This window comes from Oryzias latipes, chromosome 5 (genome assembly GCF_002234675.1).
Source record: "Oryzias latipes chromosome 5, ASM223467v1".
NCBI classification, from domain to species: domain Eukaryota; kingdom Metazoa; phylum Chordata; class Actinopteri; order Beloniformes; family Adrianichthyidae; genus Oryzias; species Oryzias latipes.
Genome location: NC_019863.2, coordinates 19,354,996 through 19,378,527, shown reverse-complemented (window position 1 = coordinate 19,378,527; position 23,532 = coordinate 19,354,996). Strand labels below are relative to the sequence as shown.

The following is a 23,532-nucleotide window of genomic DNA, read 5'->3' as shown; positions in this document are numbered from 1 at the left end:
TAAAGACAAACAACCAAATTATATGGTAACAATGATGTTGATTCTCCCCAACCTGTCCTGGAATGAAAAAGGTTCTGCTGATGGGCATCAATCCAATCAGAAGATTACCAGAACTGAACTGGGGGATCTGAACGCAGCTTCTGCTTTGAACTGCAGCTGAACTCTAGATTGTTCTGGTTTTACCCACAAGCCTCAGCAGTTTCAGGACCATCAAGCTGATAAGCTGATCATCACTGGAGTTTATACTTTGTGAGGAGACATGTCAGAGCAACAATGTGTCTGGATTTCCCCAAAATCCAAGAAATAAAAACTGGAAAATCCAGTTTGAGTTCCTGGAAGAACAAATCCAGACAGGAATATTGGAAATCCTGGTTTGAAAGGAAAAATGTAAAACCGGAGCTGTTGGTGGACGAGTTTAGCTGCAGCAGCTGCTCCATGTCAGCCTGGAAACATAATTTGGAAAATCTCTGATGTATTTACTGTCAAACATCCCCATAAGCGCCACAGGAAACTGCTGTGCGCATAAACTCTGAGGATTTTGAACCAGAGGATTTTCTTATCTTGTGTCTCTGAAGCAGAAACTGCATCCACAGTCAGTGAGGGAAGAGTTTTCAGGCCGCAGAACCTTAAGCAAACTAAAACTGTCCGCATTCAAAACCACATCCTCTGCATTCCTTCCAGTTTCCACCAGCAGAGGGAGTAGATGCAGTAGTTGGAAACATTCAACAGTTAAAAAAAAACATAATTACTGTTTGCACTCTTCAGGATTGAACGTTTCCATGGAGATGTTTGAAGCAAACACAGGAAAGGACACGCTGAAGACATTTTTTTTAATGTGAAGGAGCAGAGAGGCGGGAAGATTTCTGCTGCGTCACAGTTCATGTCCAGCTGCTGCTGACAGGACGGATCGAGGAAATAACAAAGCTGGTTGTTTTGACTCGTGTGGTTTGGTGCTACCACGTCCTGGCCTTCACAGATCTGAGTGTGATGCAGACACACTGATGAAGGGAATCATCTAGGTACAGCACAGGTTTTCCTCCTGCATCCTTCCCGTCTTACAGCAGCTCCAGCATCAACGCGTTTATCATTTAAGACATTCCTGCTCTTGTGACATTTTTAAAAAGTTCTAAAAGATGGTTTGAACTTCAAATAGAACAAACTAGAAAGTTAATCTAAAATACATTTTTTAAATACTTTAGATTCTTCATTAAAAGCCAAAATTTTGATTTTAAATTTCTTTTATAACTTGATGACGATTTCAAGCAAACTTTTCCAACTAAAAAAGAGAAACTTTTCCGATACTTTCAGCACGTTCACTTTCTCATAACCATTTAGTTTAATCCAGTGATGTTTCCACATCATTGAAGATGATCAGGCTTTAAAAACGAGTAAAAAAAAAGCTGGAAATGTTCAAAGACAAACTTCAAAAGTATTTTGAGAGATTACAGGAGCTTTTAAAGGTTTTTGAGAAAGACTGAAATATTACAACAAAGTTCTCAAAGATCAGAGAAAAGTCAAAAACATGTAGGTCACAGTCATGGATGGATGATTAAACTCATTCCATGAGTGGAATCTTCACTTCACAGCATCACTGTCACTCAGTGATTACTGCAGAAGTCACAACTGCGACACAACAGGCTACACATAGAGGCAGCAGAGACGCACAACAGTTGAATGAAACTGCACATTAACAAAGTTGTGCTCTAAAACTGGCTGTTTTTGTAGTTTGTAGTTCTGCTCTAAAAGCACCAAGACTTCAATCTATGAAAGGAAAGCCAGAAAAAGAGTTTAAAAAAAGTTACTCTGGATTTATCTAGAGCACAGGTCTGCAACCTGAGGCTCCGGAGTCGTATGCAGAGTCTTTCATTTCTTGTTTCAGTTACTTAAGTTTTGTCATTTATGTTTACATCTCAGATAATTGAGCAAAATGATGGTAAAAGGTTCATTTTACTGTCAGACTGAGCTTAAAGCACATACAGGGTTTTTTTTTACTGGATTTTATACCATTGTTGTCATGTTTATATTCAATGGTAAAAGGAGATAAAAAGATGAAAGTGCACTAAAGTCATCTAAATAGAAAAGGTCATATGTGATTTCAAAGAAATCTGCTGCAATAAGAGGATCTTATTTGACACAGGGTGAATTTTATTTTGAAAGGCATATGCTGCTGTCACAACTTAAGTTAAAAATAGAATAAAAAACTGTTATCATTCAATTATTGAAGATATTTAGAAACGTAATAGCTTAATGTCCACAAAAACAAAGTGTATTTTTCCTAAAATTGTGCAGCGAAACGTTGAGGGTCTCGCTGGGTTTCGGTCTGTAAGAAACTGGACCAAATGGCTCTTTTTTTTTTTTAAAGTTGCAGACTTCTTCTCTAAAGGGATGGAGAGTGTCATTAGAGCAAAACCTGGTTTAACTTAAAAAAGGTTTCTGCTTCAAGGAACTGTTACAAATACTAGCTGACAACAGTGCAGAGAGCTGAGTATGTGCCGTTTAGAATGTTTCTTCACTATAAAATTGGTTCTGGTTGGAATCCCAGTGGAGTCTTTTCTGTCAATTTTGCCAATAATCCCTGTGTCAACATTATTGGTCACTCTTATTCATGGTCACTTAGATGTGAGTGTAAGGCCCAGCTAAGCAGTGGTGACCCTTCCAGCGTGTCTTCTAACCCTGAAGTAGCTGGCACGAGCTCCTGTGACTCTGCAGAGGACTAAGCAGAATGAGAAGATGGATGTACAAGTAAAAGCCAATCTTAGACACATTTTTACAGTTTTTAATGTTTTAGCAGCAGCAGGTGAGAAAAATGAAGCTCGAGGAAATAGGTTTTTATCCTAAAGACAACACAGAAGTTTGCATCTCAAAACCACCAACAGCTGTGTTTCCACAAACAGATCAACAATCCAACAAATTGATGGATTCTGAATTGTTGTAATTTAAAGTAAACTCCCGGCTTGTGGGTGGAGAGCGAGCCTCTGCTGAGCGTGCACGTCAGTGGTGACATCAGTGAGGGCTTCTCTGAGACCCACACTGATGCACAGCGCTGGGTGATGCAACTGCATGGTAACATGTAACTGTACTTCACTGTGCTGCAAAATGACACAAAGACGCAACTGTGAGCACCAGACCATCAGCAGAACGTCTGCCAGCACACTTAACACTGCGTAAAAATGTATAATTCAGAGAAATTTTTCAGAAAATATAGCATAAAAAGGTTAAAATAAAACAAAATAATGTTAGAAATAATACATGTAACAATTTTAATTAAATGCTGAAAAGGCAAAAAAGAAAAATCTCACTACTTAAATACTTAAAGAAAGTATAAACCATCTTAAGAAAAGCTGGATATTACTCAGAATTGATTGAAATACAATCATGCAGAAGAATGTTTATGTTAAGTACTTATTTATATAACCACCGTGAACAGACTGAAAGGGACGATTACTTAAGTAAATCTTAGTTTATTTAATCAAGTCTGTATAACAAAATGGTATCAGTAAACTGAAAGGAGACTAAAACCAGAATCTAGTGACAAAGCTTGACTCATGTCAAAGTCTGCAGAAGTCATTTGATCACAAAGAACACAAAGTTGTCCCATTTTTAGTTTTTTTCCTGCAAATCTACCAGAATTTACAAAACTGCCATCAGAAGGAACACTAACTCCAGAATGTTTTAGGATTTGGAGTCATGGCCTTACCACTGAAACGAGAATTTTAATGACCTACATTGATGTGAAGTTATCGACAGAGATGTTGTCATTTTCACTTACCGAAGCTGAAAACATACATGTGTGCACATTCCCCAAAACCCCTTTTCCAAATCTACACTTTGACATCTTCAGAAATGTCCAGTTAGGTTATGAGGAGTGAGTTTAAAAACTGAAATGCTGCATGAGAAGCAGCAGGCCTCAAATCATTCTTAAACTTAAAAGGGCCTATATCACACTATTTCAAGCCTTTCAGAGTCAGCTATATTCAAATATACGGTAATATATTACCTTTGGCACACTAAAGAACATATATTTTAGGAAATATGAGTTATCTTCGCAGCTCAGCTTCCTATCTGGAAGTAAGACGACTGGATCTCTCAAGCATCGTCTTTTGCTCCTTCTGGGTGCCGCCCCTTTTCATGAACATAGTGACACCCTCGCAGTGTGTCTGTGCTCTGCCCACAAAAACAAAACATCCAAACTCTTGCAAAGATGGAAGTGCCTATTGTGCATCTAAAAGGAAAATGTTTTGCTGATCACAGCTAGCTTCACAGATAAAGTGTGTGTGTGTGTGTGTGTGTGTGTGTGTGTGTGTGTGTTAGCCTGGGGGCGGTGCTGGCAGAGCAGACACTTCCTGGAAGGGGCTGTTCCTCACTTTAATACATATAAATGTGAGAAACCCCCTCGTCTTTGTGGATTGGGAGCAGCTGGGGCTGAGAGCGCAGGTTTTTAGAGGAATACTCATAAATGCATGAATGGATCAAAACACTGCTTTGGGGTTGTTTTGTGAGGATTCAACATTATAATACACTTAACGCCACAAAAAAGTTGATTTTGCATGATATAGACCCCTTGAACAACCTGCCCCTGCATACCCAGGGTCCCCATCACACTGGTACCTTGTGCAGATTTCCTTTGGAGTCTCCCAGGAAGGCGATGGTGTGTCCCGGCCTCACACTCACAGCCACAGCAGTGAGTTGGGCGGACGGGCTGTCCAGTATGGTCTCCACCTCTACTGCGACCCGACTGGCCATGGGGCTGGGGGTGTGGTCTGAACCGCAGGGGTACGCTTTCAACGTGTTCTGTAGTAAAACATCAGAACGAGAAGAGACTGAAGTTCTCACACGGAAAGTTTGATGGAGAGAAAAACATATCACCACAATCTAGTATGAGGAGCAGAGGTCTATGAGTGAAATACCGCTGAGGTCCAGAGACTTTAGAGCTGGACCACAGAAACCATTGCATGCGCCCAAAACAATGTCTCCTCTGAGAGAAGCTCACAGAAGCTGGAACACACCCATGACCTTGTAGAAGTTATAGATTATGGAAACCGTGACTCTGCCCCTCACAAAATGCAGACCAAAATAACGAGGCTCACACCAGGTTTCTACTGCAGAATGAAAACAGCCAATGAAGACTTCAACATTCAAAGCTAACAGGTATTGCAGTCAGCTGTCAGTTAGGGGAAACTTGGGGTCTTTCTCCCAAACCTCACAGCAGTTTTTAAACTGTACCTACTTCCATGTGACACAGGCTTTCCCTGAACTTTCTCCTCAACTGTCCTTTCTCCGTTAGCCTCGTTTAAATGGTTAATGAATGTGATCTGAGATAACATTGAACTTAAGACTAAATATACAATTTATTTGCCAATTGCTAATTAAATCTACAGCATCCTCTTGTCTGGATTTCCTTTTAGAACACAATTTTATAAACAATAAGATTTTGGTTTGTTTTCTTTGGGATTCGTGCAACTGATAGAAGAACCATGCGTCAGTCGAACTCTTCTTTCTGCCCATCAGGACGCTCACCTTTTAACATTGCTCAACTCAAAAACTGATTTGCATAGTTGGACCAATTAACGCTGGACCATAGGATGATTACATTTATTGTGTAGCAAGTGACCTAGAGGTCAATTAGTAAACTGTCTTGACTCCAGTTGGTTTCTTTCAAAAACCACCCACTAGTGAGAGTTTGGTCCCTTTGTATCAACTCCAAAACTCTGTTAGAAAGACTATAAACAAAAGTATAATAAGAAGCACATTTTTTTAAATGATTTTACAAACCAGCTCTATTTAAATTATCTTTGACTGCTTTCAAAATGTTAAATGGCTATAATGGAGTGTGGGTTCTAAAAGCATTTGTGCTGTTCTGAAGAAAAGGACAATATTATGTGTTTTAAGTTCAGATGCTGCTAAAAAAAATCTTAAGCAAACAGAGGAGATGTTTTAACGGACGGTTCAGACCCGTCTACCACACTCAGTTGACGTCTCACGGAAAAATCTGGAGTGTGAGCAATTATTTTGATACAGAAGAGATGACCTGATGCTAAAAATAGCACCAAAAAACATGAAGGTCAAGGACGTCCAGTCAGTGTCTACACTGTAATGACAGCTATGAGTATTCAGCTGTATACACCAATGTTAGGTAATCCATTTTGCTCATGAACCTGGAGCTACAGAAGACTTGGATGAGCTGTGGGATCTCTGGAACAGCCAGAGTCTTAGAAAAGTCTGATCACAAACGACTATCTTCAGGGATCCCAGCACATTTTACTAAAAAGAAAATACATCTCTATGTCTAACTGCACTGTTGTGTGTTTGTGTTCTCTGCTGTCATCTCCATTCTCTACCTTCATCTTCAAAAGTACTTAAGGGACATCTGTGAAGACCCACCAACCACTTTCTCTTTACCTTCTTTTGTCTGTAGAGTTTCCAACTGTCATTGAAAGGTCTTTGTTATCATCATCTCTAAATCCATCACACTAAGCTAATGTCATATTCCTCTCTAAAGAACAAAATCTCTGTAAATATAATTGTTATCTGTTGCAATCCACAAAGATGCTCCTAACAAGCTCAAGATTCACATTTTCTGTGACCTCTTAGAAAAATGAAGAACAAATGAAGATTATACGTATATTCAGAGAAGCTGCTACAGGAGGGTTCTCAATATTCCTGTGTGCAGTCACTTCTTTTAGCCACAGCCACACAAACATGTAATTAGAAACACTGAGAGGAGCAGCTCCTAAGAATGCCACTGAGTGGTTTCCCTCTCTGAAGTGTATTCCAGGAGGAATTCTCTTAAGACTTTTGGTTAACTTGACTCATTCTATAGAGACCTCAAGAGTCTGACAAGGTCCAGGTTCGAGTTCGGATAGGAGACATCTTACTGAACGTTTGGGTGCACTCAAAACCAAACAATTTTCTAACCATATCTTTTCCTGAAACTAAAATGTGGATACATTTTAAAAACTGGTACAATCCTGTTTAATTTAAACCAGATTTTAGACATCAGAGATGCAGAAACTAAACTGTTAGTTGACACAAATCTTTATTTAAACATCACGACGTCTCAGTCTTAGTTTCAGGTGGTTTCCAAGGTAAAAAAACAAAACAGCCCAAACTTCACGCCTCTTTCTAAATCAAGCTTGATGGTTGTGATGTGTCTGAAAGGTTAGAACTGTCTCAGTTCTGCATAAAGATTCACTGTTTGCTGTGTTACAATAGTAACACAAAGGGGTATTGTCATGTGTTGTTCCAGGGACTTCAAGTCAGTTGAGTCCTGCAGAGAGAGCTGTGAAGCATTAAAAGATGTTTCCTGCCTGATGTTGTGTTCCTAATAAAAAAATCCGTTTTTATGAAAGTGTTCAGGTCCAAATACAGTTTGGACCTGCAGGCTGTGCATCTTTCCCTATTATGATTCGATATCGATCTCGATACAAGGTCCACAAATCCATACGTTCAAGTAACTTTGTTGCGAGACTACACAGTCCAATTATTTAGCCTAAATGGATCCAATCTAGATATTTATTATTCTTTTGGCTTTTAAAACGAACAAATGAAAAAGCCTTTTAACAGAGAAACTTTTCATTACTAGTATTTTTTATTTTAAGCAACAAAAACAAAAGGTCTATGGAACGTAACAGCTTCAGACAGGTCGATAAACACCTACTGGAATCATCTGAGCAAGCAAGTCATACATTAAGTTGAATAAATGCCCAGAATGTGGATGTGAAGATGGATGTTTATAGCTTGTGCTGTATTTGCAGAAGAGGTAGGTCTGTGTGTGTCTCACCTCTGGAAGGTTGGCACAGTTGGATTTGACCTCATACTCTATGTAGGCCGCCTCGTCTCCTTCCTCTCTCCCCATCTTTGTATAGCACAGATCTCTGGTGGAGTCAATACGTTGGTCCACATCTTCAAGATGAAACATGCAGAGGGCTGAATCCTCGTTGGGCGAGGCTGAGGACGTGGGAGTGGAGAAGACGCCTAGAAGAATCTCTGACCCGGAACCTTGGCTCCCATCACTGGAGAGACCGAGCTGCACAGCTTGTAAAAGGTTGTACATTTTGCCTGTCCTTGAGCGACAAGTCAGCGGTACTTCCACGTAGGAGTAATAGGCCTGGTCATCCAGACAAATGCGTGAGATGTAGGTGCGGTATTCTCGCGACTGAGACTTCAGGTCCCGCCTGTAGAAGAGGAAGTAGATATGCTGATGGTGGGCAAACGAGGCCACAAAATGATGATCGTATTCCGAGAGTCGTCCTGCCACAGCTAGCTTCGCGGTCTCCTCGTAGGAGAAGATGGGTTCCTGGGCCAGGTTTCGAGTGGAAATGGGTGGATGACTGCTGGTGTAACCGCGTCCAACAAACAGCACCGCCTGCCTGTCAGGACGAGAGCGAACCACCAGCCCAACAGTACTGACATTAGGGTGGTTGGCCGCCACATACTGAGTATCCACTGGCCTTTCTGTAGAAAAAAGAACTTTATTCACAGAATCCAGATTCCGTTTCTGGCAGATTCCCTGGTTGACACTGCCACAGGTAATTAGCTCCATGGAGTAGGGATCTACAAGCAGGAGCTTATTATGGTTGCTGGTTTCCTTTGCCTGGGGGCAGTTGGTTTCCGTCACAGGGGGCAAACACTCTCGGCTGTCTATCATGGGTCCAGTTTTGTCTTGGACATGCAGCTGGAGGAACTGGTCCAACTGGAACAGATGATCTCTGGCTCCAATGTAGATCCAACCCATGGTGGGATCAGGGTGCAGGGCCAGGTGCTCAAAAAGTGTGTTGTTCCACTTAAAGGTGGGATATGGTTCCGATGAGCCTGACCCATGGACAACGCCGCCATTGCAGGGCCAGCCAATGGCGATGAGCAGGAGACAAAGCTGCACTTGGACCATGAGAACAGAGAGACGTTGCTCTGGCCCTGGAGGCATGGCAGCAAAGCTGAGAAAGAGAAAACAGTCATAAACTGCAGTGTCACGGGTTTCCCTTTCATTTCCTGTACTGAAAGCTTCTGGCTCAGATTTCAGTTGAGATTGAGGAAAGTACACCAAGTATTTAAGTCCTACGGATATCATTTCTCAAAGTTCTAAGATCTTTCATTGACAAAACTGAAAAGGTTTTTCACGACATTTGCAAGAAGTGTGGTTCGATTAAAAAATAATGATCAGACACAGAGGACCTATTCCCAATGAGAGCCATTTTTTGTTTTTCCATGATGAAAATCTGCCTGTGTTACTTTTTAATACAAAAATTAAAACAGTATTTCACAGATATGAAAATTAGCTCAATTAAAATAAATGATAAGGGTACACTCTGGACAGGGCAACACAATCACACACCTATACACACTCTCAGTCACACCTAGTGACCATTTGCAGTCATCACTCAACCTACGAAGCATGTTTATGGACTGTGGGAAGAAGCCGGAGAGCCGGGAGAACACCCACGCATGCTCGGGGAGAACATTAAGTCCACAAAGAGAGGTCCCAGTTGGGATTTGAGCCAGGGGGCTAACCACCGTTCCACCGTGTGGCCCTAGAATCTTCATTGAATATTAAACGTAGGCATGACGTTTGGCAATAAAGGTCAACCCAAATAAGATAATAATTGTGTAAAAAGAAAATCAATCCATTGATTTTAATAAATAATTGAACTGTCGTAAATTAAATTTGATTTACCGGTAAATTTTCCCCAGATATGGTAAAAGCAGAACCAAATTAATTGGAAACTGGAAGCATCAACAAAACTATTTCTATAGTGCTGACTTTAACAGGTATGTAGGTGGCGCACAAAGTGGCAGTTGATCATTTAATAAGCCTCAAGGAGAATGTGTCCTCACCATTTGTTTCCAGTGGAGCTTCACAGAGGTATGTCACCTCTTGACCCCCCCGGCAGCGCAGGTTTAAAAGCACATCCTTTGAGACACAACCTGCAGAATAAAGAAATAAATATTACTATTTGTTCTTGGAAAATGTAGAATTTAAAGCATTAAATGCAGAAAAAGTGCACATTACCACCAGCCTAAAACATGCCTGCAAGTTTGATGTGACTCAAGTTCAAATCTAACAGTAATGATACCAAAGGACACCCCCTAAACAGGAACTGTACTGAACACAAAAACCCAGAAAGACTCCAACAAACCGCTGAACTTGAAGCTCAGGGGCAAAGGCTCACACACTGGTTGATCAATAGTTGAGGAACCATCTGCTAATTGGTCTGTTGCTGGTTCAAATTCCATTACCAACATCTCCAATTTCTCTCAAATCTCAGATTTGTTTTGTTGGTCTAACAAAATAAAAACGTCTAGCAGTAGTTCCCATTTGTGTTTACTCTCATTTTTCTGGCTTTACATTGCTTTTACTTTTCAACCGCCAAACTTTAATTCCTTTACTATATTCGGCAAATCCTGCACTTAATCTCTCAGAAGCGTCTTCAAACATCTCTTCATCCTCTGCATTTAAGCATCCCAGCCCTGGAACAGATTAACCAACTCATCTACTGTGAGAGTAGAAAAGCACATTTAAAAAGTAAGCTTCAAACTTAAAGATCAAACCCTTTTTTCCAGTTTTAAAATTATAGAGCCGCACTAAAAACATAAGCCTGCAGGGGATTCAGAGTCTATTATCTGCTGAACAGCACCCTAATAAAAAGGATGGCAGCAGTTCTGGAGGATAACAGCAACAGGAGCCATGAATCTCTGATGATGCTCACACAGATAACACTGCAGATAAAACTACACTTTCCAGACCCGGACAAATATCTGTAGCGTGTTTATGCAAAAATTAAAGGAAATTAACTAACTACTGTCCTTCTTTTTAAAAATTTCAGTTAAGAACATTTGGTCCAAGGGCCAATTGAAAACTCTGCCACCACTCAACAAATTCCAAATTAACTGACGGCATTCTAACAAAGTCTTTGCTAAAGAGTCTCAGGAACTGTGAACTGGACTAAAAAAAAATCCTCCATTTATGCAGCATATAATCCAATCAGAATTCAATTCATTCAGATAGATGAACAGGAAAAGAAGCCTCTCATTCAGCACTGGCTGAGAGGACATCCGTAAAGGTAGAGGGGGAATATGGGCATGACAGAGCTCTGTCAGAATTTGTTAGGCTGTAAATACGTTTCATGTTTGATCATGTTTAGGAAACATTTGTGATACATTACAATGTAAAAGCATCATATAGCTGTCATCTGGAAACTTAAAACTCCAAAACTTTAAAATGATGAGACGGCTGAGTCACCACTGGAGGAGATCACTGGCTGACTCCAGACAGAAATATCCGGTAGTTTGTTTTTTTTTAGTTGGAAAAAGACACTTGTTGACCCCATGCAACAAGAATGAGGTCCTGAAGTAAGAGCTGATAAATATGAAGAAGGAGCTGTCTGCCTTTAAAGCCAAAAGATGGCAACTAATGGGAAACTGCCAACATGGGAGGCTGTATTAAAAAATATATATTGTATTCTACAAGATCCAAAGGGCTAATTTTCATAATTCCTGCAACATTGACCTGCTTGGAAAAACACAGAAAACACTGGTTTCCTCTTTAGCACTTTAACAAGAGGGGTCCTCAGAATACTGGTTTATCAGCAGCCATCCTACTTTAAAGAAACAGGAGAAGCACCCCTGTATCAGGAAGAAGGTATATCCAATCAATCCAAAACATCTGTTGATGGACTGAAGCTCTGTCTCACTAGACATATCACCAGAGAAGAATTTGTGCTAAAGTCACAGCAGTTGATGAAAATGCCATGCCATGCTGAACGCAAACACAACACAAATGTCAACTTTGGTCAAATACACAGGTAAGTTGTTTAAACTTTGTTGCTGCTCAACAATTAATTGACAAACCACAATCCTGTAATACCTCAAAATGAGTGGCTGATACTTTGGTTGACACTTCCGAAGTTGAAGTGTACTACATGTGTGCCGTCTCCAAATAAATGAATTCAAATCCACATGAAAGGTAGGGTGGAATATCATCAGCTTCACGCTGGAAGTAGAGTGTTTTAGCTTCACTAAAATGTTATATCTTCTAAGGCAGTGGACCCTAACCCCCAGGCTGTGGACTGGTGCCAGTCCATGAGCCACTTGGTAAGGCCGCAGACAGAAAAGCAATGCATACGCTAACTTTGATTATTTCAGTTTAGTTTATTTTCTGATACTGAAGGAAGTTTTATTTTGGAAAACTACTGGATTCTATTCTCCACACCCGTCTGTTTTGACGCATCATGTGACTTTAAGTAGCTGTTCGGATTGCTAAGTTAGTAGCCCAAAGCAAAAAGGCTAATAAAAACAAACGAAAAAACGTATTTGGAAAGTTTCTGCAGGAAGAAAAGAGCCAGTGAGGAAGCCGAATAAGGGACTTCAACTTCAAAGAGAAATAAAGCTGTGTTTTACTCATCATATGAATTTATTGAGACAGTTGTTCTCACATACCAGAAGCCGCTCTGCCTGATATGCGGCGACTGATTCTCAAATGTTTCACACACGCAGATAAGAAAGTCGCAGACACGGTGGATTCATGATTATATTTAGAAAATACCAGTTTTACGACGGTTGTCATTTCATTTTGCTTTATTTATCCATCACACCTTACAAGTTGGTCACAGCTAAAGTTAGCATCTGGTTGTTAGCATCCACTTTGACGTCTTCATCTTCATCACAAAGTCTAAGTTGAAACCAGTCACAAACATCTGTTCACTCAAATAAAGTTGGCAACTTGCTAAAGATGTTTCTGATCTGAGGAAACCTTTAAAAAGGAGATTAAGGTTGAATTATAGCTGTTAAGAAACTTTAGCAGAGAAAATGTTCCTGTTTTAAAAGTAAATACACAATGAATCAGGAGTTATTTAAGAACAAAATATAAAAATATTTTTGCTCTGAAAGATGACGTGGGCCTGGCTTGAGTTCTCAATGTTTTAATGGTGTTCTATGAAAAAAACAAATATTATTAAACAAATTATTCTTCAAACTGCGTAGTACAACAAAGCGTACAACCAAATATAAACTGTGTGGCACATGCTTTCATGCAGACATCTCTAAATAAATACAAATCCATATTAAACCTTACTTGAACAAGGCCTTGACAAGGTGGGCAACATGAAGAAGTCTCTGTAACTGACATTTCACCTGGAGCAGTTCTGGGATTAAGATGGTAAAAAAAATTCAGGATAATGAATCCCTGACCTTAGACCCTCCTTCTCGATGTTCCAAGATGGGCAATTGGGCGGAGAGCTTTGTTAAGTCTACACACAGGTCTAACCAACAACTGCCCATTGAGAAAACAATATTGTCAAAATTTGAGTTTTACTAAAATGAAATAAAGAATAAACAGAAGGATATGGGTTTTTTTCATTGCTGTGCCCATGTCATTTGAGATATTTTAAGACTGTTATCCTTTAGTGCTAAACCAGACATACAACAGCATTCCAAAGAGCATTTATCCACTTCACTGAGTCCACTCTTTCTTTTTAATTCAGTTAATCTTCAATTCAGTAGCTCCAGATTCCAGAGAGGAAAACATATCTATGTGGAAGAACAGACCGAACACGGGGGGAGGGAGTCGGAAAAGGAGGGAAAGCGACAGCAACAAGTGCTGGCAGGTCTCATCTGTGCTCTGATGGAATGTGACCAATGAAAATAAACCGGAAAGAAAGAGGGAGTGAGGAAGAGGAGGATGAAGCAGGCCTTAATTACAGTGCCTACACATAATAGCTCATTCAGCAGCCACTCATTTGCCAGAACAAGGAGGAGGAGAAATGAAACGGGTTTCTAATTAGTTACATGAATGAAAGAAAACACACAACTATGATGAGAAGTAGTCATGTTTACACAAAAATAAAAAAAATCTCTAAATTGGCAGCAGACACACACAGACACACAGCAGGATAGGGGGCAGTCTTGAACAAACACAGACATCTGTAATCATTCATCGGCTTCACATCAACAAACAGTGTTCATGTAGCGCTCTGGAAACTGAAGCGCTCTCTTCATTTACACAAACATCAGCATCCTGCTGCAGCTTCTGCCGTCCCTGCTGTCCGACAGGAGCGGTGGAAACCATCAGCACCACCTCATAACGGAGGGCGGCTCAAACATTCACCGCAGATTCTCAGGGTCACTCTAAACCCAGGAACACACGAAAGACGCGCTGTTCTGTATGTGGCGTCTTTCATCGTGGCTGATGAAACACAAGAGGAAGCGTGGTAAAAAGAAAGGTGATTAACAATGGCAACCAGAACACGCCCTCTAGGTGTTTGGACCTTCAATGGAGACTGATCCCATTCAAGCACAAACTTAACATTTTCACAAATTCTTCCTGCCAGCTGTTGCAGGATCTTCAATCAAACCGCTGTGTTTGTTTTTGTTGGCTGATTGACTGATTAAATCTTCATGTGTAAATCTGGTGCCTCTTTTTCCAAAAACTCATGATCTCATGGGGGTCCACCTGGTTTTCCAGTGAACAAAACCCATTCAGGAATGCAGGAAAGTGAAAATACGCCATGTCCACCTGGATTAACATCCACTCGATAAGTTTTCCGACACAGGGGACCGCGAGCAGAGACTTGAACCCTGAAGTTCTATCCAGAGTTTTTGTCCTCTCATAATCCTTTTATGAACTATGGTTTGGAAAAGACAAGAGAATTCCATTTCTCTTAAAAAACAGGGATCTTCCTTCACTTGCAGATGAAGTCTGATGTGGTTTACAAACAGACTTTCCACAGATCAAAGAGGAAGAGAACCAAGAGGAGGAAAGAACATGAGATCACTACATTACGAGAAAACAGCAGTCCATAGTGTGACTCTAAAGAAGCTGGAATCATCCATCCACCTCCTATTTCCTCTTAGTCCCGTGCTAGGTGAATACATCAGGATGAAAGCAGGGTACACTATGAACAGGTTGCTGGCAGGAGTAGTCATGAAAGCAAACATGTTTAATGGTAAATGGGATGTATGTATGATTTACCTGGGTAAGGAACCACACACCCACAGCTGCAACACTTGTGCCAGAACGTACTAATGCTTTACACAGGAATCTGTGAGCTTCTCTGTGTTTCTTCAGGACGGTGCGCCCCCTGTAGGTGGATATTAAAACTTCTGGGACACCTTTTTGTTTTAAGACCCACTCCAGTCAATCTTTTCTAAAAGATTTTTTCTAAAAGCTGTTAAAAGCTGTCAGTTGTTAATTCAATGTAGTTTATTTTATTTCGACTATGTATCTTGTGGGCGGCAGTGGCTCAGGCGGTTGAGCGGGTCGTCCAATGATCAAAGGGTCGGCGGTTCGATCCCAACTTCCACCAGCCAACTGTCCTTGTGTTCTTGGGCAAGACACTTCACCCTCCCTGCCTCCAGTGAGGATCCACTGGTGTGTGGATGTGTATGAATGATCCCGGTGATGGTCAGAGGGGCCGTAGGCTCAAACTGGCAGCCACGCCTCTGTCAGTCTGCCCCAGGGCAGCTGTGGCTCCAACAGTAGTTACCATCACCAAGAATGAATGAGGAGTGAATGAATAATGGACACACTGTAAGCGCTTTGAGTGACTTGAGAAGCGCAAATAAATCCAATCCATTATTATTATTTACAGCTCTTTTTAATATATAAGGAAGAATCCGAATTCTTCCCCTAACCCTTCAGCATTTGTAGGGGTAGGGGTGTACAAAATAGTTTTTTCTATTTTTTTTTTTAGGGGAAATCCGCATTGCGTTGTGCCGTGGAGGAGAAACGCATTTCTTCATGTGGGTGTGCTCTGAAGCACAGAAGTTCACATTTAAATGTTGGTAATAACTTTTCATTTTAGCATGACTTTTAAAAGTTATAAAACTAATGTTGTTGTGCATTTTCCGAGCCCTGGCAGCTACTCGCTAATGTTAATGACCGGCGGCTATTGATGACGCCATCGAGTGGGAGTCACCTCCAAATTGGAAGACGCTTTTTTCCATAACTTTCCGTTTGGAGGGATGAATGTAGGGGTAGGGAGAAGCTGTAGGGGTGGGGGAAGAATTTGGATTCGGCCTAACAGTCAATAATGGTACCAGCCTGGTCTTTTCTTTGTTCTTTTCTCCCTGCCACAGTCAGAGCTCGTTTTGGACAATGGCATCCCAAAATGAGCAGCTGTTGGAATTGGGGGATTTCCAAGCGCTAAAGTCTGCTTCAGCCTTTGGTTCTGTCCTGAGCACCGTGAGTGAAAGCAAACCGAACCAGATTAATGGGAGGACATTCATCCCCATTCCCACCTATTCCAGTCCCAGAAAGAAAGCAGCCTGAGAGACCATTAAAGAGTAAGATGACTGACATTGTGGTTCAAACAGAACCATGTCCAGAATATGATGGTGGTTTTATGAGTCTCACAGTTATCACATATCCCAACCCACCTGAAGCTCACTCCCACACCTCAGGTTATGCTCTTGTTTCTTTCTGCACATGTCTGGGCTTCACTCTCAGATTTTTTCTTATTTTCTCGGTCATGTGTAGCAGCACAACTGACTGTGAAACTGTGCAACCCTTTAGTCATTTCATTAGTTTGCCTACTGGAGCTGGATAAGCCCTGTTGGCTTCCTGACAAGAAGTTATTTATAGAGAAACTTTCAACCACTGCCGGCCTTCTGCAAGCACAGATTCCTGACCGGCGGATGAAGCCGAGTAAAGTCAAGGAAAGTAAAGACAAAAGCGAGGATTCGGTCTATTGCATTCCTTTCCAGACAACAGTGTTCCAGAAAATTAGGACAGTAAATTCCCGATGAGTCCCTGATCCCGTTCACAGTGGGTCAGTGTTCTGGAAATGTCTCAGAGGTCAGAGGACTGCTGCTTCTAGCTGTAGATGCGAAGGAAGTATGGTAACTTTATGAGCCCAGCTTGGATCTGCTGGTTCCCTTCTGAGAAGTCTGTGGCTTTGGTCAAGCGAGGGCGTTTCCTGCCATCATAGTCTTGCTCTGAAAAGACTACAGCTGTCTTAAAATCACAATGAATAAAAACACTGAACCAAAGTTTGATGTTAAAAGGTTTCAATAAGTCTTTCACAAACAGCAGCTCACGGAAAACTAGTCCTAATAGAATGATGAACCAGAAACGGGTTTGAGTTCACCTCATTTGACAAGATAAAATTTGATTCACATGAAACAAACTATAGGTTTTAACTGCTGTAGATTAAAGAGCAGCAACCTCACAGCTACAGACAGACCTCTCCTTTCCAACAACTCAGCTTCTGGAGCTTGAAACAGTGTAACGTTGCAGAAAAAGAAAGAATAAATGTTTTCTGCTAAAACCCCAGGAGCTGTTAGGGACCTATTGGACAAAAACCTTGCTTAATGCTGAAACATTTTCCTGTAACAGCGTCCGACGATACAAGAAATTTAGTTTGGATAAAGACGTTTAGTTGATCTTTATGGTTTTAAGGGCAAGAAAAAAAGAGAAATGAAAAGTAAAGTCAGACGGTTCATAAAGAGTAAGTTGCAGATCTGCAGACAAAAGCTTCATGACCAATTACTCTACCTGGTTGGAAAATTTAAGACTTTAAAAATACACGAGACATCCTGAAGCCCTCATCTTTGGTCAAAGTTTAACTCTGCAGTGAAGAATTAACAGGTTTCCAGACTGTTTAACTCTCAGCAGGACCAGAGCTGAAAGCAGATGGGGCAGACACGACGAGGCCTCGAGAAAAATAAGCACACACGGGAACACAAACTGTGAGAGGAAGATGCTCCTGCAGGGGTTAAACCAGAAAACACGAGTTAAAACAAGATTCAGTCATCTGAATGACAGAACTTTCTCTGATCCTCCAGGAACTCCTGAACAGTTGCTTCTCAACGAATGAAATATGATTAACAAAGGCAGAAACCAGAACTGGGTTTTAGTACATTTTGGCTCTTTATCTTGACACAGTATTTGGTTTTCAAGTGAGAAATGTTCTTTGTGAGTTTAAAGCTGCCATTTTCTACCTACATATTCATTGTTCTTTGTGTGCATAAAGCTGGCTTAGATCATGTGTGCTTGGTCTGTACTCATTATCCAGGGTGCTCTTTAAAAAGTGGTTAAAAAGGGGTGCCGTGTTTTTGGTGGTGGTGGTGGGGGGTCCCTTCATGACCCACAACATCTTAACAACCCTTGAAAAAAGTTGTCACTCCAGGGCCACAAACCCATTTGTCCTCATCATGCATACAACTCACTGACTGTATATGAGAACTGGACCCATACAAACTGAACGGACAAAAGGAAGTCAATTCAGTCGCTATTTTTTCGCAATACAGAGCCAGACGACGTCAATTAGCAGTTGTTGGTCAGAATTGGTCTGAGTCAACATTTCTATGGCAACCATTCTCACCCATCAGGAAGGAGGTAGTTGGAAGTCCACACCCCTACCACTTGAAAGTGGGCTCGGGAGAATCTGTCAATCAAGCGTTTTAAAAGTTTGACGTGATGCTGTTATTGAGGCAACTGATTGGTTAATTTATGACTTGAATAACGTACTTCCTATTTCCAACACGAGGGGTGAGGGGTCATCCAGTCCAATTCTCACATACAGTCAATAATACTACTTCAAGTCCTTCTGAGGAGGCGGAGTCAAGTCAGGCAAACAACTGAAGAGGAAAAATATTTGAATGATCGATTCTTTATCATCAGAAATGGTGGGTCCTAAAACTGCTAAATTGGTGTCTGCAGATATAAACATGTTTGCAGAAAAGTCTCAAATAAAGTTCTGGTTAGATTCTACAGCCACAATGACCATGAATGCATCAGCCCAACTGCCTGTAGAGGACTTTGACATCTCAACGACGGTAAACTTGCTGATTGTTTGTAAACAACAACAGTAGCGCAACAAATCAGGATTATCTAGCCCTCGAGGGTTAAAGCAGCACAGTCTGTATCCATGCCGCAGCAGACCTTCATAATCCTCTTTCCGTCATAACTTATAACTATTTCTGAGAAGCCATCAGCTGTTCCAACCGAGGCAAAAAACCAGCTCTGCTGCTGCTGTAGTAGTAGAAGAGGAGATTTGGTGGAACAGCCAAAGCATATTCTTGTGGAGGGCTGGGTCATGCCAGCACACACGCACAAATAAAGGTTCCTTTCTGTGGCTTCCCCGCCAATAACAGGAGGCGGGCAGAGCCAGCGCAGGGTAAATGTTAGTGCTGCTCATCTCTGAGCCGTGTGTGGAAAACAGCAGCGCTGAATAAAAAGCTGCTTTGTGCTCTGGGTGGAGAAAGCAGCTTTTCCATCACGTTTCTTCATAAAACATCAGGGTGAGAAGAGCTGGACTCTACGTTTAGAGGTAAAAACCTGAGGCATCGGAGCTTCAGTGCTGAGGCTCCAGGACTTTAACATTTATTTAAGAATGTAGTCATTGTGGGATCAGAGCTGGACAGTCGAGGCAAAAACAGCTGAGAGTAACGACACCTGACATTATCACAGAAACATAATAACAGGGATTCATGCGCACCTTAATTACTGGGTGTGTTTACATGTGCTTAAATAACTATGTTACACTGATTTTCTCAGGTAGCCGCTTTCTTAAAGTTCCTTCTAAACCGGAAAACCAGGCTTGTGTAACCAAGCTGGAGTTAGGGTCCTTATTCCTAATTCCTATTTAGCTTTCCACAGGGAAATCAGATTTCTTCAAGATTACACCAGCACAACGGAGGAATCACAATAAACACGTGAGAACGTGGAAGTGGTTACTTGTAAGCTGATTTCTCATGTTACTTAAATGCACGTAAACACAACTAAGAGGATAAATGTTTGTTGTTTAGCAGAGATTAGAAAAGGAGAAATATTCAGGAAGAGCAGCAGACATTTCTAAGGCATTGAACTATAAAAGTCTTTTCATCTCATTCATGTCAGAGTAAGCCATTCCTTCAAGGAAACCAAACTTAACTTTTAAGGTTTGTATTTTAAAACTCTGTAAGTAGACGAATGCTATCCCCTGTTGAGATAGTCAGTTACATGGGGGGTAGGGGGTCTTCCAATAGATTTCAGGCAGGAAATTACATTGACAAGTAGTTGGGTTGGCCAGTACGGACATTGGACACCTTCCCTCTGGAATAAAGTTTCCATATTCCTTTCCCAATATTAAAGCCAACCCAGAAGTATCAGAATTAGTGTTGCAGTTCTTTAAATGACCACTGGAGGCAGGTTTCAGAAGGGACCAATTTCTTATAAGCTGCCATGTGAAAAAGTCAAAGTTTAAACCCAAATTACCTTTGGTACTTTTTTGTGGTTATCGCTTTATTTTCAATGTCATTCTGTAAGTGTGTGAATAGGAGACAAATGAAAAATTGTGTTTGGATTTTTTTAGACCTTAAATTTGAGCATCATCAGGGGCATGTTTATTGATTGGCAGGTGGATTGGCCCATGAATAAACTCAACAAATCTCTTACTTTGTTCCGTCCAGTTGCCCAGGTTCAGAACAATGGTGAGTCAGAGATTATTCATCCAGTTAGTACTGTACAAACATGCCTTTTAGTTCTTAATGTACTGTATGCCCAGTAAAGCCGTTCTAGAGCTGACAAACTGGCAAACAAACAGTCACACTGAAGGGAAAGAACTCCAAACTTCTCTGTTAACTACATCCAGTTTTTGTAATCGTACCCTCAGAAAGCCGCAGATCTGTCTGCAAAACTCCAGGGGAGGAAAGTGCAGACTGAGCCTCTGATGGAGGATGCATGAGAGAGAACGGACACAGGCTCTGCCCAAAGCTCAAAATCATCTAAAACAGACAGGCGTACAACAGTGGACCACCCTGAGGTCCAAGTTTCCAGTGCGGTTTGGGCCACCCTCACAGATTTGAAGTCTCAGTTGGTGGATTGAGCTGCCCAGTGGTGTAGTGGTTAGCACTTGTGCCTCACAGCAAGAAGGCTGATCAAATCTCATCTGGGACCTTTTGTGTAGAGTTTGCATGTTCTCCTTGTGCATTTGTGGGCTCTCTCCAGGAACTCTAGCTTCTTCCCACTGTCCATAAATATGCTTTATACGGTAGATCAAACAAGGACTCTAAATTAGGTGTGAATGCCAGTATGTCTCTGTAGGCCTTTGATGGGACTGGCAACGTGTCCATTGTGTGCATAAACATCCACATCACCCTGAATGAGAATAAAGAAGTTCAGAAGATGGATGGAGTTGGTGAAACAAAGCCTCATGGTCCAATAGGCTTTAAACCTTTTAAAGAGCTTTGTGTAGTCATCATATTAGTCATAACTGTCATCTGTGATGACTCAAGTCAAATTTTCTATCTGCACTTCATCCTAGTTAATCTGCTCCCCCAAATTAAATTAGGTCAAATTAACTAACAGCAGGGGGGGGGGCACCAAGTTATTAACTGATTTCTTTCAACAAACTAAAACAAAACTAAGTGACAAAAATAAATTAGACACAAGGGTGTTGTTAAATGTCATGGCAAAGTCACAAAGTCAAAACGAGGCTGCTTTTCCTGAACACAGTAGGAATCAAAGGACAACCAGCATCAGTTACTAAAATTTGTAGAGGTTTATTTTTTTGTTTGTTTTTTCCCTTCCACAAAGTCATGATATCAGATTGGTTCATGAATTTGGAGATCCACAGAGCCCAGAGATTATATACAATAGAAATCCTGTGAGTATTCAGTTGTAATTATATAAAATATCCCAACTGTGGTTTCCCAGAACATGTGATATAATAAATAACATGCAATTATAAACAAACAAATAAATATGCAGATGACAGGCTCCTTAGTGCCACAAATTTACTATTTCTTTAGAACAATCACGGTGTAAGATTTCTCTACTGCTGAGAGATAAAAACAATATTAGGGGAATTCAATATTTTTGCCAAAATTTCAATATTTTCAAACCTGCCTAAGGGAATACCATTAATCATTATAGCTAATAAATTCCTACCCTGTGCTCCTGAAGTAAAAACAAAAACCTTAACAATTGGGAAAACAGACAGCCACATGTAACCACTTAACCACAGACAGTCAGCCTCATCTTTTCACATGACGTCAGACGGCAAAATGCGTGATTCAGCAGCTCGAACACTCTTCTACAGTATTCAGGGGATAATAGAAAGCAGCGTTGGAGCAACAAGTTTTCTGGAGCAATCAAGACGCATCAGTGCTCTCATTCTGTGTGTGTGTGTGTGTGTGTGTGTGTGTGGCTTCCTCCCCCCAACTCTCTTCAATAGCATAAAAGGAACGGCTGGGAAACGGGGAGGGTGATGAACACATCTTCATGTAGCTGTGAGGACCGCCACCATCATTAGAACTTCAGCTCACAGAGCTGTGGTCTGTTTGGGGGTGGGGTGGGAGAAGGAGGTTTCAGGGTGATGCATTGAGATGCATTGGCTGATAGGGAGGGGTGAAAATGGTGTCAGGGAACTTTATATCAATGTGAAACCCTCACTAGCCACGGTTACATGCGCAAAATATCTTGATTGGATCAATGGTCATGGATTAGAATTCAACCGTGTACATGGGATCAGAAAAACTTTTTCCGATTAGAACAAACGTTCTCATGGTCACACTATGGGTCCGAATAAATCATTTGGGCACGCGCTGTAGTGTTGAAAATACCGGAAGAGGAAATGAGTCCCATTGTAAACAAACTGAGATGCCACATACATTAATGCAGCAGCTCGGCAATATACGAAATGATCTCCTAAACGTGCTTTTATTAATTTTATGAATATTATGAAGCGCCTGTTCGCTCATCATGTTATTTTTAATCCGTGTGGTCAGTGCTTTTTCTGTGGAGGAACGGAGCTGGAAGAAGCCAGGGTTAGGAGTGGGCTAACACGTGTTAACAACATTAGCCTTGTTTGATGAACACAAAACCCATGCAGGAAATGCTGCAATCTGTATCTTGGCTGCACGTTAATATGTAGGAATAACAGCAGCCTTTATTTAGTCGGGACACGACTGGAAGCACAAATCCATGTGATTGTTTGAACAGTTTCTAAGGATTGAGCAACATTTCTGCTTTGAAAAGCTCACACTCCAAAGCCGCTGTGTGAGCTGGAAGTCCGAGCTCTGCTCAGACACACGGATCTCCTGCGTCCGGCAGCCCCTAACCCAGAGCGGCGGGACGGATTGCAGTCCGAAGTCTCCCACACATAACTAAACAACAAAACGCACACGTAACAAAGCATCCTCCACTCAAAAACAAAGTTATTAATCCAGCTGCTCTGCTCAGAGACACAATTCTTTCGGTCCACCGGCACCCAAGCCAGGATCGCACAGGGTCCAGACGTCACGGGGCACAAAACGCTCCTTCCCGCAGCCCCCTCGTGAGGGGTGTAAGAGAGGGGAGAGGCGAAGAACCGGCGGGGGGAGGGCGGGGCGTGGACGGGGCGGCGCTTCGCACCGGGCGACCGCAGAGCAGCTGGTCGGTCCTGTTTGAGCTCCAAAGCTTTCTCTGGAGCGAAACATCGTCTATGCATGACGTTAAACCAGAGCAGTATTGACACACGATCGGAATGAACCGTTTACATGAAATTTTGATCTGAAAGAGTCCGATCAGGGCAGACTATTCCGAACTGCGTGTTTACACGAAGCATTTTTCCTCCCGAT

The 23,532-nt window shown here is 41.5% G+C and overlaps 1 protein-coding gene across 4 annotated transcripts in view; it reads right to left on the bottom strand.

The window, feature by feature from the left end:
* Positions 1-23,532, bottom strand: part of LOC101159664 (plexin-B1) — a 64,618-nt gene that overhangs the window by 21,310 nt on the left and 19,776 nt on the right. For all 4 annotated transcript variants that reach the window (XM_011475201.3, XM_020703328.2, XM_011475203.3 and 1 more), the window contains exons 2-4: positions 9,832-9,921; positions 7,781-8,933; positions 4,609-4,791 (exon numbers count right to left, since the gene is read on the bottom strand). In XM_011475201.3, coding sequence (XP_011473503.1) covers positions 4,609-4,791; positions 7,781-8,923 — 1,326 coding nt within the window. In that variant the 5' untranslated portion in view covers positions 8,924-8,933; positions 9,832-9,921. The remainder of the gene's footprint in view (positions 1-4,608; positions 4,792-7,780; positions 8,934-9,831; positions 9,922-23,532) is intronic.